This window comes from Triturus cristatus, chromosome 7, assembly GCF_964204655.1.
Source record: "Triturus cristatus chromosome 7, aTriCri1.1, whole genome shotgun sequence".
In the NCBI taxonomy this organism is placed as follows: domain Eukaryota; kingdom Metazoa; phylum Chordata; class Amphibia; order Caudata; family Salamandridae; genus Triturus; species Triturus cristatus.
Window position 1 is genome coordinate 1,573,758,922 of NC_140590.1, and position 22,538 is coordinate 1,573,781,459.

Sequence of the window (22,538 nt, forward strand, 5' to 3'; positions counted from 1 at the left end):
AGGCACCCGGGTATCTGCATTGCATGCAGGACTGTGTCTGTGCAGGAAGGGTCACCATCCTGCACTAAAACAATCCTGAGAGGCGTGTTCTTCTTTCTATGTGTGCTGCAGAATGCATCACACATAGAAAGAGGAGGTAACAAGGAGAAATAAAAATATTTCTCATTGTTACGCCTGCTCTGGTAAGGTAAGGTTTTGCCGCTGCCCCAGGTGTACATGATTAAGTACATTTGGGGCAGCGTCAAAATTCATGGGTGTTGCTTGAGAAAACTCACCGCAACGCCGATGGAACGCCTCCGTGGCGCAGACTCCGGCAACGCAGCGACTTGAGCTGCCTTGCTTTACCCATGTAAAGCCACTCGAAGTGGCCATGAGTGGCCTCATAGATATAGTTGAGAGGTTTGTGCTGCTGGAGCGTCAGAAAAAAGTGATGCTCCGGTGGTGCAAGCCTCTCATAGATAAGCCCCTAAGTATCAAAAATGTTTGAGTAAAAGAACCATAGCGGTTTGAAAACACTAAATCAACCCTCATAACGTCATGGTGGTGTGAAGAAAGGAATTTCCCCACACCGAAATTCTTTTTTTTTGGTATAGAAAAAAGAAAAAAGTCCTAGAAAACATTTCCAGAATGCTTACTCTTGCAGATTGTCTGCAGAAGTTTAAAGGAGAGAGGGATACTCTCGGACAGTTGCAACCTGCATAGCTTCCCATGCTTCTTCTCTGAACTGTTGCGAACCCCCAGAATGTCTAAGCAAATGACATATGTTATGTATGACTCAGAGATTTCAGACGTGAATAGAGTTACTGAATCGACCACATTGTTCCTAATATGTGAATGTGATTTTTGGTGCTTTATGTAGGAACAGTTCTAGTTGTTCTAACTGAAAAGCTACTCACTTTATCGACCTGGGAAGAATAAAGGGCTGAATCGCAGCTGAGATGTAATTGGTGCACGTGGAGTAACGTGAAGTTCACAGCAAGTCACGTGACACAGCAGAACCCTCCTCCCAGGTTCAAGGGTATCAGCTCAGCCTGCATTCAACCGTTACCATCTCCTAACTGTACACCCCTGCAGTGTCAAGAGCTAATCTCATCCAGGAATCCTATTACATTCATCATGTTGGTGCAGTAGATATGCATTCATTTTTCCAGCAATACGTTAAATAACGTTGCTTGGTTGATAATACAGATGTATACATATGATAGCTACCCCTAATCTGCAAAATGGTGGCTTAAGTAAAGGAGAGCATATGTTTAAAAGTAAAAATGGTGGATTGACTTAAATGTCAATGGCCCAGCCCTCCAAACGCGATGCGACTACAAATTTTCGAAGCTCTCCAATGAAAAGCAAACTTTTGGTTTTGTAATATAATTAAATATGACGCAGCTCTTCAATCTCCAGTATGGAAGCCACAAAATAAAAATAATACCCAAAAACTGCAAGCATTCAGAGTCAACGAAGGTTGTTGTATTCTATCTACCTAATTAAACATATATATATTCACTTAAAAAACCATAGGTTTCACACATGTTATAGTTAGCTGGACATTTCACTCGTAAAAAAACTATGAAATTCCCCCGTTATAGTTACTGTAGGCAACTATAACTCACGCGACCGCAATCCTCTGCTGATGACGTCAGATATTACATCACTGTATTTAGACACCTATTTACCCATGTCTTCTTCCATTAATCTTTAGCTATACATATATTACAAATATTTATTTTTCATAAAGACACATATGTCATCAGTGATGTAATATCTGACGTCATCAGCAGAGGATTGCGGTCGCGTGAGTTATAGTTGCCTACAGTAACTATGACGGGGGAATTTCATAGGTTTTTTACGAGTGAAATGTCCAGCTAACTATAACATGTGTGAAACCTATGGTTTTTTAAGTGAATTTGCAAGGTTTTTTAAATGCTAATTCGTAACTATAACGTGTGTGAAACCTATGGTTTTTTCAGTGAATTTGTACGGTTTTTTAAATGCTAAGTTATGTATTAATTTTTTTTTTCCAGGTTTTTCACCGTGCGCGCACCGTGATTTTATTTATTTTTTTTAAATCGCGAGGTGCGCGCACCCTGCGCGCACGGTGCAGTTCGCGCACCATGCACGCGCTGTGGGCGCTCGGTGCGCTACGCGCACCGAGCACCCACGGTTCGCAGTGCGTGCCGTGCGCGCGCGGTGCGTGCACCTCACGATTTTTTTTTTCTCCCTTGAGGGTCCTTTTGTGACCCCCTGACCAAGGCTAGGGGGTCAGGAACTGTCCACTCTGCCCCCTTTTCACGTTCTCCTCCTTTTTTTTCACCCCCTCAGACTGCGAGAGACAAAATGGCGGCCGACACTTCCTGGTTTCGACCGATTCGAATGTTTACCGACATCTAACAACCAATCAGAATTGCGCGCGTATAGATATTGATATGCTTTTAAATGCTATTTTCTCAGGAAATACTTAACAGATTTACACCAGACCTGCAAAAGGCACTTCCTTGACCTTATGGCTACCTCTCTGCCAAATTTCACGTAATTCTGTTCAGCCGTTCGGGCTGTAGCTGCGTCTAAAGGTCCTATGGAAAAATGCATGGGGAAAACGTGTTTTGGGACCCCCCCTTTTTCTCGGCCCCCGCTTGACGAATCACCCCGAGACTTTCAGGGTAGGAGCTGAGCGGAGCGCCCCATTAGTTTTGAAAATTTCGCGAGGATTCGTCAACCGGCGCCAAAGTTATTCAAAATAGAATTTTGAGATTTCCTATGGAAACTAGGTTGTAACTATAACTATCTACTGGCGACCGCCAGTAGATAATATATATATATATATGAAACCAAAGAGTTACCCATGTGGCCGGCACTCACTGGCAGATAGGATAAAGACTCTTGTCAGGCTGGCAATGATCAGCGTCGCCCCCTCTTGTGCGCTGATCCGACGCGTTTCGGGAATAAATCCCTTCCTCATGGATCATCAAAGAAACAATGCGGCAGGCAGTAGGGCTACATCAAGTCCAACTTTTATTTCATTTAATTTATGCAAACAGGAAGTCTGTCTCAGGTGAGCCAAAAAAGCATTATGGGACAAGTAGTCCATTATATATGTACCAGCACTCATATGAACGTTATCCCCCAGATTTTATTGGGTTCTCTCTACACGACCAGACGCGTTTCGGCTGCCGCCTTCATCAATAGTGGCCGGCGCCGGCATTTGACAGATTTAAATACACATGCGCTGATAAACATAAACAAAGGACACCCGACTTACTCCAGTCTAAGGTGACAGCCATTACTGAACAGGTTACTTTGTAAAGCATAACATTGGGGTTGTGTATTACATTTGGAACATATTTTGCATTCTGCCCTGAATGGGCTTTCTTACTCCTATGATAGGCGTTCTCTGATCCCCATTGGAACAAACTAAACAATCATGCCCTGAATGGGCTTTAGTCCATGATGTTTGTCACTCCACATATTGTGGGTAATGCTTAACACACCTCCATATCTGTACATGTTGGTATGATCCAAATCACAATGTAATATCAGTGCCATTGATTCACATAAATTCATATTTCCCAAAAGAGCATTCTCAAAAGCAAACATTACCAAAAGTAACCTTACAAATGCACAGCCATTTCTTCACCACTTTTAAGACCTCCTGGTTTTTTTGTCTGGTTATCAATAATATGTCTCGATTCTAATTTGCGTAATTGCTGTTGTCTATTGCCCCCTCTCACATTCATGGGCACTTGATCTACACAAAAAAAGCTTAACAGATCCCTGTTACTTTGGTGACACACCTCAAAGTGCTTCGCCACTGGATAAGTTGCGTCCTTGTTTTGTATTGCCCTGAGGTGTTCCAAGATTCTTATCTTTGTAGGGTGAATCGTACTTCCGATGTAACGTAAGCCACACGGGCACACCAGACAGTACACCGTGTGGCTAGTGTTACAGTTCATCAAGCTTTCGATTTTCTTGGGTTCTCTCATTCCCGGTACTGCATACTCCAACACCTTTTTGCTGTTTCTGAAGGCGGCAGCCGAATCGCGTCTGGTCGTGTAGAGAGAACCCAATAAAATCTGGGGGATAACGTTCCTGTGTGTGCTGGTACATTTATTTGGTGCCACGAGCTGTGGATTTGATCATCCGCGCGGTATCCTTCACCGTGCAATAAAGCACCCGATCGTGAGTGAAGGGGAGAGGAGACGGAGAGCAAGCACAATATATATATATATATAGGAGTCTGTGCCTGTCTGCTCTTCGTTTGCCAGGATTGGAATTCCATATATATATATATATATATATATATAACACAATTTCTGAAATCTACATAAAAATCGGATACCGACACAATGGTAGCGTTGCATTCAGTCTTGTCCTTTATTCGATAACATCGCAATGACGCGTTTCGGCACACCGGCCTTGTTCACACTATATATATATATATATAGATATAGAAATAGATATAGATATAGATATAGATATGGCGGCTGTGTAAAGTTTTTGTCCAAATAAATTCAAACTCAGCACTTATTTTGGGTCCGTGTTCGTTTTTTGCGCTTTGAAGCGGCGCAATCTACAAAACGATTCCTGGTGGCATAGATATAGATATATATATATAGCATTGAGAATGGCATGTCAGCCGAAACGAGTGAGTGCCCGATTTTCTTGCGAAACGGAGTCTTGAGATAAAAATATATATATATATATATATATAAATTTCTTTTTTTTGCACAGAAAACCTCTTCTTACTGTATGTAGACGAGGCATAAGGTAAAGTAGAGAGAAAAAATAATAAATAAAGCCATTCTACATTTCAAACGCAAATCCTCAACAAATATTAGGGATTACGTGCTTTCAGTGTTCTTTTTTGAGTTTAAAGGTCTAAAAGGTACAAAATGATGAGATGACAGGGTACTGTAGGTATGAAGCTGTTGAGAGAGAAGTGGGGCAGAAATGGGCACTCTAGAAGGCAACTGAACTGGTCACTGAAGTTACCACTGGAGAACACTTACTATCGTTGAGAAAGTTGGGCTGCATTACACGGAATAATGTATTACAAGCATATGCGGAATAATAACCCTGCAGAAAGTAACTGCAGAACTCAGGCATTCAAAAGCTCTCCTAATTGAATTTTTGGTGCTTTTTTTTTTCTTTTGTGACCAATGTGCAGAATCGTTATTTTTTTTTATTTGATTGAACGTTTGACAATATCATTAAGAAAGCAAAACAACCTGATGATTAACTTTCTTTCAGGCAGCGACAAGGAACCGCGACAGTTCACACCTTTGCTGAATTACTCGAAGTAAGTTGTTCCAACTATCTTACATTATATTAAAATGGCAGTTCTGTCTCTTAAGAAGGATACCGTCAGCTCTGTAATGTATGGTATACCTTTAGGGTGTAATCATCTGTGTGCAGTGGCTTACTGCTCATTTAGCAGGCGCTGGTTGGAAAATCACCCCACTTAACTGTCAACAGGTTTGATGAATTTCAACTTACAACTTGTGTAATCATCCACCCAGCCACTATTTATTGTCAGCAAAGTACTGTAAACCACAAATTAGCCCCATTATATAACAAAACGTTCTTTTTTTTAACTACCTCGAAAAAAGTAGCTTTTTCGCAATGGTGGTACCGTTCAGTGCGTGGCGGCCCTCAAGCGCTGTCAGTTCCCAGTTATTGAATGATTCACCCTGGCACAATCAGCGGCATATGATGGGTTGCCACCGCACGGGGCAACATTTTTAAAGAGAGTATTGCGCCTCTAACCCGTTGACCATTAGCTCAGGAAGTGCTAACGGTCCACGGGTTGGGGGCGCAATACTTTCTTTTAAAATGTTGTGCCCGGGGCAACCGCCCCTGTGGATCCCCCCACTCTACGCCACAGTGCACAATTGATGATTACAGCATCTAATTGACTCACAGATGAAGATTGGGTCTTTTGATTATGAACCTAGTGCGGGATGGGTGTTTGGCACTAACCAATGACACTGCAGGTTACAGAAGAAGCACAGGGTTATTGGGTAGACATGTTTTCCATTCAGACGGTGCTGACGTTTCATGAAATGCGATCATTGCCTTTTGCTCTCTTATTGGTCGATCCCTATGTATAATGAATGAATGAATGAAAGTGAACTTGTAAAAGGCTACTGTTACTTGGAGAACATCTTGATGCTTTTACATTTTACGAACTAGGAGCAAAAGGCCAAAGGCAGGTTACAGCCGTCGAAAAAGCAGAATTGTAATTCTTCTCCAGAAAAGATTTTTTTTTTTGGGGGGGGGGGGGGGGTCCCAGTTATGTAAGGGAAGTCAATTCCGCAGTTTAGCTGATAGAAAAACAAAAGTATCTCAAGGAGCCAGTATCCGGCCTTCTGATGAGTTTTGATGGAAGCTTGTTTAGGTATGTTTAGCTGTGCTGACATGTTTTGCACCGCCTGCAGACGCTGAACAAGATATGTTTAAATACCGTATTTAATCCAGGAGGAAATAAAGACTTGATTTACTTTTTTGCTTGAAGAGTTTAGGAAGTAGTGGAAATATTTTGTTTAGCGTTCAAAGTATGTAAAAGCAGGTGGCAGCCACACTGTTGCTAGGAGCAAAAGAGAGTTGTTTTTCGAAAATAACACCTAGTTGTTTGACAGGACTAACCGGTGCAGTTGGGGGATCCCAGTTCCTCAGGCACTCATTGTGGTGTCCAGGCTAGTGATTGTCTCCCAAAGAGAAAAAACTCGATTTTGTCACCATCAAGTTTTAAGCAATTTTGACTCATCCAGTTGGCCACTGCAGACCTACATTGTTGGAATTTAAGGTTGGCATAGTCATGCTGCTCTGATGTGGCTCAACGATTTGATGCCATCTGTGCAGAATACCAAATTGAATGCAAAAGATCTAACTAGAGGGGCTAATAAATATAATAGGATAACTAATATTGTTAAATAATAGGATAATAATACATACTATGTGGTGGATTGGGCTCTCAACCTCTGTGTAAGTAATGTTATTGAATGAAAACGCACAAATCAACTAAAAATGCACATATATCTTAGAATAACTTCAATTTAAGATGCAGTTGTTTGGGTTTTTGCAAAGACCAGCATCTTGTTAGACTTTAATGCTGGACCACTTTGTGCATCACTAGCACCATTCTTGACTGTGTCAAAACAGTGCACTAGGAAACATCAAAGGATTTAGAGCAGGGTCATTTTTGTGCTAGTCTATAAATACCAGCATGAAGGTTAGTAGAAAAAAAGTGGGGGGGGGGGTCGTGAACGAAATTTCAAATTACAACACACCTTGCCTCTTTTTCCTTCAGTTAGTGTTTGAGTGCACTGAAGAGTGAACCTCACATTCCACCCCCCACATTCATTTCAGCTTAAATGTACTAAGTGAAATACAATCAGCCTGGTTAGGCCTCCTGAGTATTAGCAGAGTTGCTTTATTCTGCCATGCCACTGTAACATGCATGGTGTGTGACAATAATCTGAGTTTTCTTGTGTCAATCATAGTGCATTGTCAAAAAATAGAATTTGACCTTGGCACTCCTGTAACGAATCTGTGAATTTACAGCATGTTAACAAATTACCATTAAACAGCTTTGCAAATTTATCAGTTAATCACTTTTATTTAAATCTGTGTGCATAAATTAATTTGGTAATATATAGAATAGTGTGGTTCTTATGAATGCATATATCAGAATGGTTTTAGGTAATGTTTGCAGTTTGTTTTTACTAGTTTATGTTTTTTCAGTTTAATTTGGCACAGACTCGGTGCCCTTTTACTTAATTTATACAGGGTGTCAGTATACTTATACTGTAATTTCAAAATAATGTTTTTTGTATTGGAGTTGGATGCTAACATCCCAAATAAACTCCAAAATGTAACATATTCATTCCAAGAGATTACTTTGCTGTGTCCAAAATATATTTTTTACATGAATATCAATTTAAATAACATCAATTATCTTTCTATTTTTCCAAGAAGAGCTCTAAAATGTTTTCCCTCTCTCTGATACCTTCAGGCACTATCCTCACATTGTGTCAGCCACATCCTATCCAACGATGGCTGCCTATGGCCAGGCACAGTACAGTACAGGAATCCAGCAGGCTGCGGCCTACAGCCCATACCCTCCGCCGGGACAAGCCTATGGAATACCTTCTTACGGTGAGTAGCTGCAATAGTGGTAAAAGAACATTAGGGTCCTGCTTGGTGCCTCTTGCTGTGTCTGTATACTGTTTTTACATTCAGAAATGTTTTATATGTAGGCAATTCTCTACATACTCTGTGTCATTAACAGGGTCGCAAAACTAAGGCATCAATGGAGGATCAAATTATGTGACAGGATTGACTAAATGATGTTGTACGAGATGACAAACTAAGCATTATTAAGCAGTTTTGTCATTTAAACCCTCAATAACGCTGTCTGGACAAAATTTTCACCTCTTTAGTCCCGCTTTACCAAATGAATCGAGCAACTAAAAGTAGACTAGTTCATCTTTGGAAATTGTCTGCCACCAAACAGAACTCTTTGTGGCCTTTTTTCTATGAAACTTTGGATCCCTTTGAGTCAGATTTAATTATTTAGTTAAAATCTGCAAATTGTGGAGCAGATGGTGCATTATGTGGTTATGTAGCAGGTCGTGAAATATGTGGCCAATTAGATAATCTATAATTGTGCAGAAAACGCTATGGCTGCAGAATCACATAATTCCAGTTGGCCTTTGTTCAATCAAAAGAACAGTTCCAGATTATCCTCTGGTTCCAAGAAGATGTAAACACTTGCATTACAATGTAATGCGCATGGCAATAAAGACCCTTTAAAGGCACTTGTCATTATGCCTAGAACCAATGCCTGGAACTAAAGGGAGCAAGACTTGGTGGATTAAGGTGTTTATGAACATTAGGAGTAATTTAAATGAGAAGAGCAAATTGCTAAAATAAATAAATATATGTATCCGGGTAGCCAAATTGCTAAAATAAATAAATATATATATCTGGGTAGCCCGAAACGCGTCATGGCGGCAAGAAGCACAAAATAAAATATTCAAGCAAGTTCCGTATATATATTTATTCCATTAACATTTGTATTTCTTCTATTTTTTCATTGATGAGATATATATATAAATATCGCCACTGGACAGTAATAGTTAGGATGACCTTTCCATAAGAAATGGGTTTTTAGGTTTGCTAATAACTTTGGCGCCGTTTGATGAATCTTTGCGAAACTTTCCAGAACAAAAGTTCTCCCATCTCAGCTCCTTCCTGGAATGTTTTTGGGTGATCCATCCAGTGGGGGCTCAAAAAAAGTGGGTGGTCCAACATGCATTTTCCCCACTCATTTTTCGATCGGAAAATTAGACACATCTACTGCCCAAACGGCTGAACAAATGACACCAAATTTGAAAGAAGGCAAGATCTAGCTTGCTTTTTGTGATTTGGTGTAATTCCATTCAGCAGCTTCAGAGAAATTAAGGTTAAAACAGTATAGATATTTCTTGCGGGCAAGGATCCATAGAACTGACAGATTTCAAGATGACATCTGATTGGTTGCACCTACATCAAAAACATATAAGAAGGCAAGTAAGGATAGCCTACCCACCCCAGGCCTGGTTGGGTGGGGTCCCAGAGGTCTCCCACCTTTTTTTATCTTCAAAAACCCCTATTGTGGGTCCGACCTGGGGTGATGGTGCATTGTTCTTTATTAGGAGAGGGTGTATGCCCCCCACTCCCCAAGCCTCCCTTAGGTCCTGGGGACCCATCTCGTAGGGACTCTTATTATCAAAATGGAGAGGGACACGCAGCCTTCTCCCTGAGTCTTAAAAAGGCCTTTAGGGACCCCATCCACCAGCAGGTATTTTAAAAGAGCCTCAGTGATGCCACAGTAAACTTATCGCTTGGGACGGGTATTTTAAAAATGGGGAGGGGTGTGCATGGCCCCTGTCCCCAAGCAGAAAGATACCCATCCCCAGACGGGGTCAGGGACGGTGTCCAAGGGGCCCATCCAACAGTGTGGGCAGGGAAGTCTTTTTGGGCTCCCTTCTGACCGGAGCAGAAAGCTACTCCCGCTCTATGGGAGCACAAACGTTCCTCCTGGCCGTGTTCTCGGCAGGGAAAAATTTAATTCCTCCCGCCCATTGGGAGCACGGGAAAAGCTACTCCCGCTGGGTGGGAGCAATGCTGGGTTCCGCTAGCAGCAGGGATTTATATTAAAAATAAAAGGTACTGTAGCCAGCTCTTGTGCGGCTTCATGGAACGGGGCTGCTTGAAGGGAGATGGCTAGAGACCTGGAGTTCCCCCTGTGGCCCCCAACAAAAATTAAAGGTGTAGGTGTCCCGGGTAGGACCAGGACACCCACAAAAAATGTGAAAAAAGATAAAAGATTGTAAAAAGGAAGAATAATAAATGAACAGCCAAAGACGCTCATTTATTATTCACTGCTCCTAGCAAAGGGCACTCCATAATGACCTTCATGGGCTAATCTTCATATGTTCTGCTGCTGGTGGTTCCCCAAATCTGGGCCGGGGATAAAACCAGCATGTTTTTAAGTGTTGTGGGGGCTGCAAGGAGTGCTGCAGTTCCCCCAGAGTCCTAAGAACATGACCACAGGAAAGAAATTGCTGTTTTTAAGCTTGGAATTGCAGGGACCACTTGTGGTTGGTTTTATGGCTATATTATGTGACCTGAGTACTAACTATAAATGCTTTATTAAATGTTTATTTACAAAACCAATAGGCTTGCCCGTTACATATGGAAAGTAATTAGGCTGCACACTGTCATCAAAACGAAGGATTATTGTAGAAATTAGAGGTACTAACACCAATGTTGTAGGCTATCTCTCATTCCACACAGGAAAACTGTAATCATGTGGGAATACGGCACCTGATAAATATAGCGTTTTGCATTGTCGGTGCTTACCGGGCGCAGTATTACCACCCCTTTTAGAATGATGGACAAAGTATAAAAGCGTAAGAGCATTGTGCAAATATGGAGAATATGGAGAATAGTTCTAGTTCCCTTTTTTCAGTTTTTAAATGAACATTTAAGAAGCAGAAAGTTGTAGAAGAATGTTGTTTTGTTTTATGTGGTAGAAGGGGACATCCCAGAGACTGAAAAAAGTAGAATGATGTTTACAGGTGGCAACCTAATGCCAGGCTGCTTGCCTGATGTAGCTGATGCACTGCTCCCAGAAGGCATTCTGTATTAGAAATAATATCTGTAAGGAGATTTCAATGGTATGTGAGTGGCAATACCATGGTTCCATGTTCATAAAATACCCACAGTTACAATTTGTATGGGTTTCCCCCATAAATGGCCTAAGTTTGTGCATGTGACTGTGTAATTCATGTTCTTCAAGGAAGGTCACACACATAGTAATTTCTTAAAACCACAAATCTGAACAGCCAGGAGATTTTAAAGCGCTGTTGCTGATTACTTAAAAGGTCTGGGATTTAAGCATTACAGCTCACCAATCAGAATAAGTCTGTGTTGTAATGTACTAATTACTTAATGCACTCTCCCTACAGAAGTTCCCTGCCTTGCTGCTCAGCCTATGATGAGGTCATATAGAATGTTGAGGGTGTTTGTATTGGAAGAGAGAATCAGTTGGTGTGGAAGGGCTGAGCAGCGAGGAGGCTGCTCCTGGTGGGGCACTTTGAAGGATCTGACTGACATCTTGCAAGCTGTAACCAAGAAGTGATCTTATGAATAAAGCTGTGATCATGTTCTACATCACTTGGCCTACGTATCATTCTTCTTTAGAATAGTCTGCTGCTCTTTTGAATCTGGGTCTCTGTTAGAAATTAGAAATTGGGTAAGGCTGCAACTTGATTCATATGAGTGTTGAAGGCTATCTGTCAGTTTCAGTGGCTCCTGAATGTTTGGTCATGTGATAGAAATAGTAGTGACTCGCACAGGCGTGGGCCCTGTGAACGGGTGGGCACTTAATAGTGGCACCTGCAAAACCCATAAGATATGTGACAAAGGAAATCTGACTGTGTATTGCACATTAATCAGCAAATCAACAAAACCTTAAATTGAAAAGAGGTCACAACTACCATGCCAATGAACAAAGAGTTTCTGTATGTCTGGAAACTCCCAACAGAATGTAGTTGCCACCTTTGTATTGAGGTGTGGCACTCCAGCCGGTAATCGGATATTCTGAGAGAAATTCCTATCAAGTGTATTGTTCTTTCGAACAATACTGTCTGGGTATCATAGCACATACTTTCGCTGAGGCCCACCTTCACCATACCTTCCAATCTGTGAACAAATGTTCATGCTTGTCACTGAAAGTAGCTGAACCACATTTCATTTTTCGTAAGTTAAGTCGCGATGTCTCTTTATGTTACATAGAAACCCCAATGGCAACATTCTTCAAAAATGAGGAAAACAAGAAACACATTCTATAGGAAAAAACATGATCCTGTCAATGGCCGAAGGGGAATACATCGCATATAAACCCGTGTGTAACCTTTATCTTATTTTTGCACCAATATATGTCCGTTGCTTGGAAACAGGCAAGCATCCTTCTCTCTTGCCTGCTTCTGATGTGTGCCAAAGAGCCCAGAGATTTGTGGTTGGTATGTACTTCAACTAAATGCATGTACTTCACTATGGCCCTCACTCTAAAGGCTGAATGAATTACCAACTGGATGTAAATGTGAATTTGCTTCCATTTTGGGATTCCAAGCTGTACAAGAGTTGCCACACCCCTCCGGAGTTTCACCATATAATTTTCACCAGGTAAAACCTTGTGAAATTAATGTGCAAACGAACCATGTCATTCTAGGTTTCACACCTCCTAATGTGATAAAACACATGCTGTGTCAACACTGTCCCCCAGACTGTGGTGCAGAGTTAATAATAGGGGCAATAATTGTCCATCAGCTACACTCTCTTGGCCATAAAATACATCTTCTCAGAGCACAGGCTTCATCACTGGTATTAAAAGGAATAGTTCTTTGAGTCATTGAAGAAGAGTGAAGACAATGTTGGGGTTAATCATGATATGCTATGACATATCTCCTTCACCAATTTCCTTTCTCAAAACGTATTGATAATCGCATGTCTGTGTTATTAGTTAAGATGCAAGTGGCACACACTCACATACCGTGCCCATGCGTTGCTCCTTTCTGACTCCCAAAGAATCTCTACACATTTTGCATTAATAGAGACCCAAGAGGTGGTCTTTGACTAAGCGATCTCAAGCAAATTACTTTTGGCAGGATCCTGCTATCTTGCTTGCGTCCCACTGCATTGTGTGTGTTCTGGACATAAATGCAGATCACTTTCCAGCCCGGTCAATTGGGAGCCTTTGGTGATCTCACTTAAAACATTGCTAGATCTGTTCCATCTGTTCTGGACTTAAATAATTTAAAGAAAATGGCCAGCATGTTGGACGAATTCATTCCGCAGCCTCAAAATTCTCAACATATGAGGGGTAGTCTTGCCCGTAAGATGTAGCTTATGCGGCGAGCACAGGCTTATTGTTCCAAGCTGAGTCAAATGTCTGTTTTGAATAAAACATGTTTTCACAAATTTTCAGGCAGTAGTCAAATGTTTAGATTCCACCCCTTGTGTTGGTATGACATAGTGAGAATACTTGTCATGTGCACATAATGCAATTTTATGTATGTTGTGTTTTGTTATATAAAGTTGCATTGCATAATATTACTTAATATGATCTTAGTACAGCATTACAAAGGTTGGAATTCAGTTTAAGCAGCGTAACCAGGGACCCCCTCTTACTAAGGATTCGCCAGAAGCAGAAGGTGGGCAATCATGTTACAACCTTTTAACATTTCTATCATATTTGAAATTTGACATTTCTTTCTGTACAATGTGTTTGAAAATGTGTCCCTCATATCTGTATGTGTTTCCTTATATGGGTTCTTAATAACTAAAACGTATGAAAACGACAGATGCAACCCCTAAATTGTGCTGCGCCTTCCCACTCTGTATTACTCCTTTATTGTTGCAAAAAGTAGTTGCAACTTGCGTACTGACTTTTTGCAACCAGTAAATTATCCCGCAAACCGGCTTATGCAGCAAAATGTAGGAACAGAAATCAGAGGGGGTCACAATCCAACCCGCATCTTTAATATTTATGAGGTAGGTTATAAATTGCAACTCTGATTGGTGGCCATCACAGGTATGGCAGACTCAGACTGCTATGATCAGCAGACCACCATGTCTTTGATTGCCTTTAAATAAAGTACACTTTAAAAAAACAAAAATACAGCAGGTTTTCTTCCTTGGTTTCTTGTTTTTGAAAAGTTTGCATTTTTTAATTCACAAATGAGAAGGGGTCTGAAAATTACCCTTTTCATTTTGTGAATGGGTCACCAATACAACTGAGGGTTTGGTAACTTTTCAATGTTCTGTGACTGAGTTACGGTTGCGAAACATTGATACATTGGGTATCTCATTGGTATTAAGAAGTGGCGCTCCAAACAGGCCCATCCCAAATACGGATTCGATATGCATTTCTAAACACATTGATCGATTTAGGAAACGTTTTCCGAATCACTATTTGTACATAAGATTAAAGGTCTTCGAGAGCGCAGACCCTCTTGCGGACTCGAAAACCCTTCAAACAGCTGGTCCCATATTCTCCTTAACTGTAGCATGTGTGCCATGTGTGGCCTTTATGCTCCTGCTCCTGCGCCATGAATACATAGTAAACATTTGATAAATACAAGTATCCAAAACTCGTTTTAGCGAATTGAAAATGTTATAATCAGCCTTTTCCCCAGTGGTTTGAATATATGTTTTTATCTTAACCTGTTTTGTAACATGAAATAGCTCAGTTGTAACACCCGAAAACTAAAGAATAATATATTCCAGGTGTACTTTATGTTCAGGCAAAAGAACATTAAACAACAGTGCACTGAATTTTGAGGTTTTTGTCAACCTGGGTACATTTAAACACATTTCTAAGTATCCATTTATCTAATGTGTGTAATAGTGTACAATCCTGTCTCATTACAGTATCCTAATGCATGTCTTTTGTTAGTTGACATATTTTTCCCCTATTTTGTAACATTTGGCATTACAAAACCTCAAGTGTATTTGCTATGGCACGACAGGGTTGGACTGGGACAGAAAATAGGCCCGGGCACCAAATAAAAAGTGGCCCCTGAAACTAATAATATAGCTAAAAAAGTGGCCCATGCTTGCATATTACAATGCCAACAAATAGGACCCCTTGCTACTTATAGAGATTCCTAGGGAAGGGAAAATTCAACAATGGAAAAAAAACATACCTAGGCAACAATTGGTCTAGACAATGTTGAGACCTAATCTGGTCTCAACATTGTCTAGACCAATTGTTGCCTAGAGATGTTTTTTCCATTGTTGTATACATGCTTACAAATTAGCCAGTTTTGAACTTGTGAAATAACGCTTTATAAGTGTTTTGCAAAGCATGTATTTGAACTTGCTGCAGCCAATGTTTGCTTTAATATCAGGGACATGACCATTATAAAACGACCCAGCAGACCATAACACAGGCCCCACACAGACTTGTCAGTCCAGCCCACCGGCCACTGCCTGATTGCCCTGTAGGCCAGTCTGGCCTTGTGGTTCTCTAGGTGAATGCAATGTGTACTTCATTGCACTGCAAAACAACTGTATTGTGGCAGACCTGCTAACTTAAAAAAAAACATTGCATGGTGTAAGGAGGTGGTGGGGACTTGGTGCCCCATGTCACCCACTCCTTCCAAAAAATATTGTAAAAGCTTCCTGAGGCTCCCAACGACGTCCTAGGGGGTTTTCAGACCCCTTAATGGGCGCCAGCTGCATAGCGCCACCAAAGACGAGCTTGAAACCCACTTGTTGCAGGGATTTCCTGCATGGTTACACTCAGCCGCGGTCTGTACAGGTAACAGCGGTGGGGCGGTGGGGCCGGGTGGGGGCGATTCCGACAGACGATGCAGAGGGAAAATCAAATAAATAATTATTTTTCCCTCTGCATCATCCGTCGAAATAACCCCCACCCGGCCCACCGCTGTTACCTGCACGGACCGCGGCTGGTTACACTACCACTGTGTGATGTCGGTTCTTCACCGGGTGATCGTGTGAATAAAGCTGATATTGTGTGACACACGGTGGTGCTGTGTGAGTTGGCACATCTGCTGTCGGGGAATAAATATAGCATCAGTCCAGCCCACCGGCCACTGCCTGATTGCCCTGTAGGCCAGTCTGGCCTACAGTCATGTAAACCTTTGGTGCTCAAGCCAATAGGTGGAAAATGAAAAGTAATGTTCTTTCATTCTTGTGAATAGCTTTCACTGCATTATCCACTACATTTATATTCATCTTATTTCAAAGTTAAAGCTAACTGTACTTTACACTACCCTGTCTGACCTTCCCCAGTTTCCTTGTTTCAATAGAAGATCCATCATTTTGCTTGCAGCCAAATGATGCTTCCTGTTGTGACCTATCTTGCTAAAAATCTAGGCCTTTCTATTCCATCAAAGCCAACAAATCAATAATGTGTTTTATGCAGATTTTTTTTTTTTTACCTTTCTTGCCAACCAGCCTACTTGGGGGCCCATTAGAAATAAGGAAAATGGGACTGATTTTCCCACACCCGGATTTACTGATTCTGAATTAGCAGTAAGTCCAGTCCCCTTAGAATAAAGAGGCCTCTCGTAATGAGGGACTTGGTGGGGTGAAATATTCCCAGCACTGATATGTTCTACCAAATTGTATTAAGCAAGCGGATATCTATGACTTGCATACACATCTATGCATACATTCTCCTGGAATTTTTTCTAAATTGAAAAAAACCTTTCAGAGTCAATTTCAGCAGTGGCGGCTGGCTTGTACCGAGGGCAGTGGGGCAGGTAGGTGGGGGGGGCCACAAAAAAATAAAATAAATTCACTTACCTCCGCAGCGCGACGTCCTCCTCCCTCGAGGGCCTTCCAGGAAGCTCCTGATGCAAAAAGCAGCACTACCCAATCCTGGTGCTGCTTTCACAGCCTGAAAGCAGCGCCAGGATTGGATAGAGCAGGTTCTCCTAGCACTCCTAAGAGCACTGGAGGCCTGCGCTTTCTCTATCCCAACTGTCTGAGACAACTAGGTCAGAGAACTTCAAAATACGCATGTCTGACTGGCCGTCCCAAGAAGGCCAGCCAAACAGACATGCGCATTTTAAAGCGCACAACTCCCTGCTTCTGCCACTCAGCAGCGCTGCCCCCCCCCCCCCCATCCTGACACTTAATTTGGGACGGGTTGCTGAAAAATAAGATGGTGATAAATAAACTATAATGGAGGAGCCTCCCCTGAATTTCGGACTATTCCACTCGGTCTTTTCTGAATTAGGCCGCAGCGAGTGGCTTTATTTGTCTACACCTTTACCTCCTATAGGTCAGCCTTTCCCTGCATGGTGCTTTGTTAGTGCAATTGCACTGCGTTTCTGTCATCTAGCGATTTTGTTTACTTCCCTTCGCTGTGTATTACCCTATTTCTCCTTGTGTGTGCCCTCATCTCCTTTTTTGCATTGTGAAAAGCATTTAACGCATTATTTTTAATCGCTCTGCTTGTCAATTTAACAAGACTTTTCATACAGAGACAGCTTTTGTGGCGAGCTCATGGCTTCTCATCCTCGAAGACTGTGTATTGCCTCACATGGGAACACCTTCCTAAAATGTGCAAACTTCAGCAGAAAACATCCTTTTAATAATAAACAGGAAGAGAAGCTTGCTTGTTCTAAGGTAAAAGTAATCCTCGGACAACAGCCGCTCTTTGTGGACATACAGTTCCGTTTATGTTAGCTGGAATGCCTCCAAGCCCAGTTCTCAGCAGTTGTTTCACGAAAAACAGGTGAAAATATGGCCATTTGCTTCCGCGGTGTGTCTTGGGGGCACACATATGTCGACCCCATATGCTGCTTATAAATCCTACAGATTACCTAGTCAAATCTGTTTTCCGTGAAATGAACTTGACACTTTTATATGAAGAAAAAAAAACACCTGACTAGCCACCCTGAACAATGAGCTGTTATTGTCCGTACTGTAGCCATCAGCGTAGCGCCGGGTGAAGTTTCAGACAAAACATAGCATTGTGCGGAAACATGCTTGGTGCTGGATGACAGCAACTCTCACACTTCTTTCAAATCTGCAGGCTAGAAATAAATTTTGATTTGCCAAATATAGATGAGGTGTTCCTGTCAACAGCTCAGAGTTCCTACTGCAGTAAAAAATGAAGGTTATTTAAAAATATGATTTTGAAGTTTATATACGCAAATTGTAGGCCATTCATGCCATGGATTAAATTTTTTAGCAGCAATAAAAGGCACATAGCACCCAGAATAGTATAAATTTAAAACCATGCATCAACTTAATTATTATGATGATTAGAAGGAGGGGTGTCCAAAGTAGCTCTAGGCAGGCCAGGTCGGTGCTACATTTTCAGGGTAGCCACTGTGTAAATGAATCCTCCGATTCCCCGAATAAAAATGTATTAAAATGAATTTCATGTGGATATGCTGAAACCTTGCCATAGGTCCAGCCATCCTAGACTGTCTTTGGACACCCCGTGTTAAAGAGCTGGTCTTGCCATGATTTACAGAAGTGTGTTGCCAGGAATCATTTAATCGGACATCTGAAGTCTGACATCAGAGCACTGACCTTTGTGTAACCAGAGAAAATCTATGCTGGGCAGATGTCCAGACCAAAAAAGCAGAGACACAAAAAGATATGTGGATAATATATTTGTATTTTTTACAAGGATACAAAGGGCTGGCACCACCAGGAATACTTCTGTTTCGCTTAGTGGCATAGGCATAAATTATTTATTAATTAATATACTGTCCATTAATTGTTTGCAAAGGTGGCGCATTGTGAATCAGCAACTCCTCTTAGTGGTATGCTGGATTCACCACCACACAAAAGGTTAGGGAGCAGAGTAGAAGACCTGGGTGTCTTCTAATTGGCGTTTGCTTTGTGTATTGTGATATTAAATTACTAAAATGATCAGAGAATAAGTTTAAAATGTCGGTATCACAACTTCAGAAAGAAAACCAGAAGACAATTTTAACTCTCTCTCACTAATTGCTTATTTGGTACCAGCTACTTCTTGAGTACTCCATCTATTTACACACAGGGTTTACATTTTATGCTTTTAACAGTGGGATGTAGAGTGAAGGAGTTGTTGTGGGGGTGAAGAGGAGGGGGATAGGAGAATCTCTAGCTTCAAAGTAACACTTTCAAAACCCTATGGCTAACACATATCAGATGCATTTTAATACACTTTCATAAAGTGATCGTGTTTCTCTTTAATAATCTTACTAATCCCCTTTCCCTTTTTTTTGGAAAGCAATCAAGTCATACAAAATGTACCCTTTGTTGAAATGGATCCTACTGTGTAGTGGCCACATTGTTTCCACATTCCATTAAAATATAAGGACTTAACTTCACTTGAGGAAGTAAAAAGTGATCATATTACGTATGCTGATTTTTTTTTCCTGGAAAATGAGTATGATTGACCCTGGTGACTACTTATATATCCTGAATTTAAAGATTGTATGAATATATATTTTTTTAAATGCTAACTTTGATCCCCACTTTCAAAGGATGAATACTCCTTAACTGTAACGTATTTTGAGAGTTTTTAAACATACCTTTGCTTTTTATATAGCATATAAAAATATATATGATGGATTGATGAACATAAGTGCAATGGGGCAATGTTCCATGGTCACTTTCCACACCTTCTGTCATGCATTCGCTTCATTCATGACCGAGTAACCCAGCGACAGTTTTGCCTTAGGTTTCTCATTCCAGTGTGTGTGTTTGGCCAAACTTGCTGTCAAGTTAGATGCATTTCTTTCAGGTTGTCAAGGAGCTCATACATATCTCCTTATACGTATAAGACATGCTATAAATGGACATGTATTTTTAAATGCCCATAATTGGTTTTTATCAGATTGTATCTATGGCATGTCTGTGTCCATTAAACATCCTGAATCACTTGGAGGTTCAAACTGTAGCCTTTCTCCTGGTGACTATTACATTTCTTTCAGTTGTGTTCATATAGCAAATAATTTAAGATAATTTCACCTTCATATGTTATAGAAAGTTAACATCTTTGTTTAGAGCCAACTAGATGTATTTTCTGTTTATCTGACTGATCACATGTCCGGTATGTTTTAGGAGTGGGACGTGAGACAGCCATATTAAATCTTGATTCTCGAAAGGGCTGTGGTGTAGCCCTCGTGATGTGAGAGGGAGTGAAAGTCAGTATAGAAAAAGTGATCCAAGATTAAGGGCCTCATTACGATGACGGTTGGAAAGCATTCCGACTGAATCAGTGTCGGAATGGTTTCCGATCGATTCGGATTCGGGTAGTCCGACCGACCGATTACGATGATTACGAATACCATTCGGTCCGACTCCCATTGACTTTGATGGGAGCCTGTGTTCCGACTGACAACACAGGCTCCCTTTGAAGGTAGGGGTGGGTGGAGAAAATCATGCATCTTGTGTCAGGCACCCACTGCCACACTGTGCATGGTTGGCAGTGGGTACCCCCATGGGCTCCATTCGGAAGGCTGTGGGTGATGGGGGGCCTGCTACGGGTGCCCAAAGTCGGATTCTGACAGCTGATCCGTGTCCGAACAACCGATTCGTAAAGGCTGTCCAAATCTGACATCGTAATACGTCGGACGGAAATGCGGTCCGTAGACCCGTACGAGTTGGCTCCGAACGACTCGGTTACCATTCGGAACCGAGTCAGAAAGTCCGAGTGCTTTCCGACTATCATAATCGGTCGGTCAGAAAGCTTTCCGAATCAGTCAGAAAGACAGGTTCCGAATTGAATTCGGCAGACCCAAAACCCATTCGGAGCCTTTCCGACTGACATCATAATCGGCCCCTATGTGTTAACGAGGTAGTAACAAATGAAATATAGTATCCAGTTAGTAACAATGATTTTTGGCGTTTTGTTGTTTGATTCTAGTGTGTATTACTTTTAATTGACACTTCCCTGATGACGGGAAAATTAGTCTCGGAACTCGGGAAGTAAAGGCATATTTTGAGATAACAATGGATCATCGGAAGTGACAATGGATTTTGTTAAAATGAAGTGTTGTATTAATTGAACAAACAAATGTATAATTTCCCTAAGGACATTGAAGTATTTTTTTTATATTAACATGTGAAATCAAATGGACTTTATTGTCTCCTGCAAAAGTTCTAATTCTCGAATAAAAACGTCATTGAAGATATAGAAAGCTATGGTCTTAATGGACCTCACACTCAATGGATTAACTTTGAATGCTTTCATTTGACACACTAATAATGTAAGTAACATGTGCAAGAAACATTAACCTTATTTTTACTCTTAATCTAGCCCTTACCTAGCCTCTTTATATGACCTCAAATACATCCCAGCAGTAAATGTAATTATTTTTCATTCATCTCAATTATCTTTGCACAACTTTTATTTATTGACTGTTACATAAACTAGTGAAACAGTATAATGGAAGTCCTATCCCAGGGGGATATGTTGGAAAGTCAGGCTTATTACAAGTGGGTTATAAGCAGAAATAACAGCGCACAATTTTTCCCCCTTTATTCATAAAACATAAATTCTCCACAAACATCAACATATAATATAATATTTACTTCATTGAGGGAATCCTCAAAGCAAATTATTATATGTACACCATAAAATTAAATGTTTGCTAACAAACCTGTTAGGTTTTATTTTTCTATTACCATGAAAATATATAAACATATATGCACAGAAAATTTATGGTGTTGTATGAATGGAAGTTTCAATGGTGATATAATAAGTGTCTTAGCATGCGGATCAAATGAGATACTACTATCAGAAAAATGTTCTTTCATTGTTGGGCAAGTTTAACTCTTGGCATTGGACATAATGTTGTATACTAGGCTTGATGTTCACACTCACTTGGCATCTCTATTATGTAGCAATTTCTCTAGAAGGATATTTTGACAAATTTATAGTTTGCCTTCCTCAAATTGAATATGTTATTGTACTGTGCCTGGCTCTCTCGGTCCACCATTCATTTAGAGGCTAGTATTCATTTGATGAGTATCTCCTAAATGGAAATCAATGCTGTAGAAATTAATGATGTTAGACCTGGGTATTTGTATTTGAATTTAAATTCTAGAAAGAGAAATATGATTTCAGGCTCTGTCTTGCTTGGTTATTAAGATATTCTAGTACTTCAGTTGGCCCTCTATGACTTTAACTGACTGTGGCTTCCCTTTTTAGAATTGTAAGAACCAAATATAGAAAAAAATAATGAAGAATGAGATTATTATTTATTAGTCTAAAAAGCAGCAATACATCACTCAGACTTGCTCTATGGCAGGTAAGAAATTCACCATCTGAGTGCGCTTCCATGTACACTGTATATGGTTTGAGGGGAATGCTAGAATTGCTACCAGTCCAAGTCTATGGGGACTAGGGTTCAAAACCCATTTCTATGTGTTGATTTCTTTGGAAATTGGACCTACCTGTATGGCAAACATATTGTTTAATGATAAATGCTGGTAAAGAATACAATGATTTG

General features: G+C 40.8%; 1 protein-coding gene across 2 annotated transcripts in view; it reads left to right on the forward strand.

Annotated features, from left to right (window-relative positions):
- The window catches only part of EYA2 (EYA transcriptional coactivator and phosphatase 2), a 310,430-nt gene that overhangs the window by 138,589 nt on the left and 149,303 nt on the right, over window positions 1–22,538 (forward strand). For both annotated transcript variants that reach the window (XM_085619407.1, XM_085619408.1), the window contains exons 3-4: window positions 5,245–5,293; window positions 8,009–8,151. In XM_085619407.1, coding sequence (XP_085475533.1) covers window positions 5,245–5,293; window positions 8,009–8,151 — 192 coding nt within the window. The remainder of the gene's footprint in view (window positions 1–5,244; window positions 5,294–8,008; window positions 8,152–22,538) is intronic.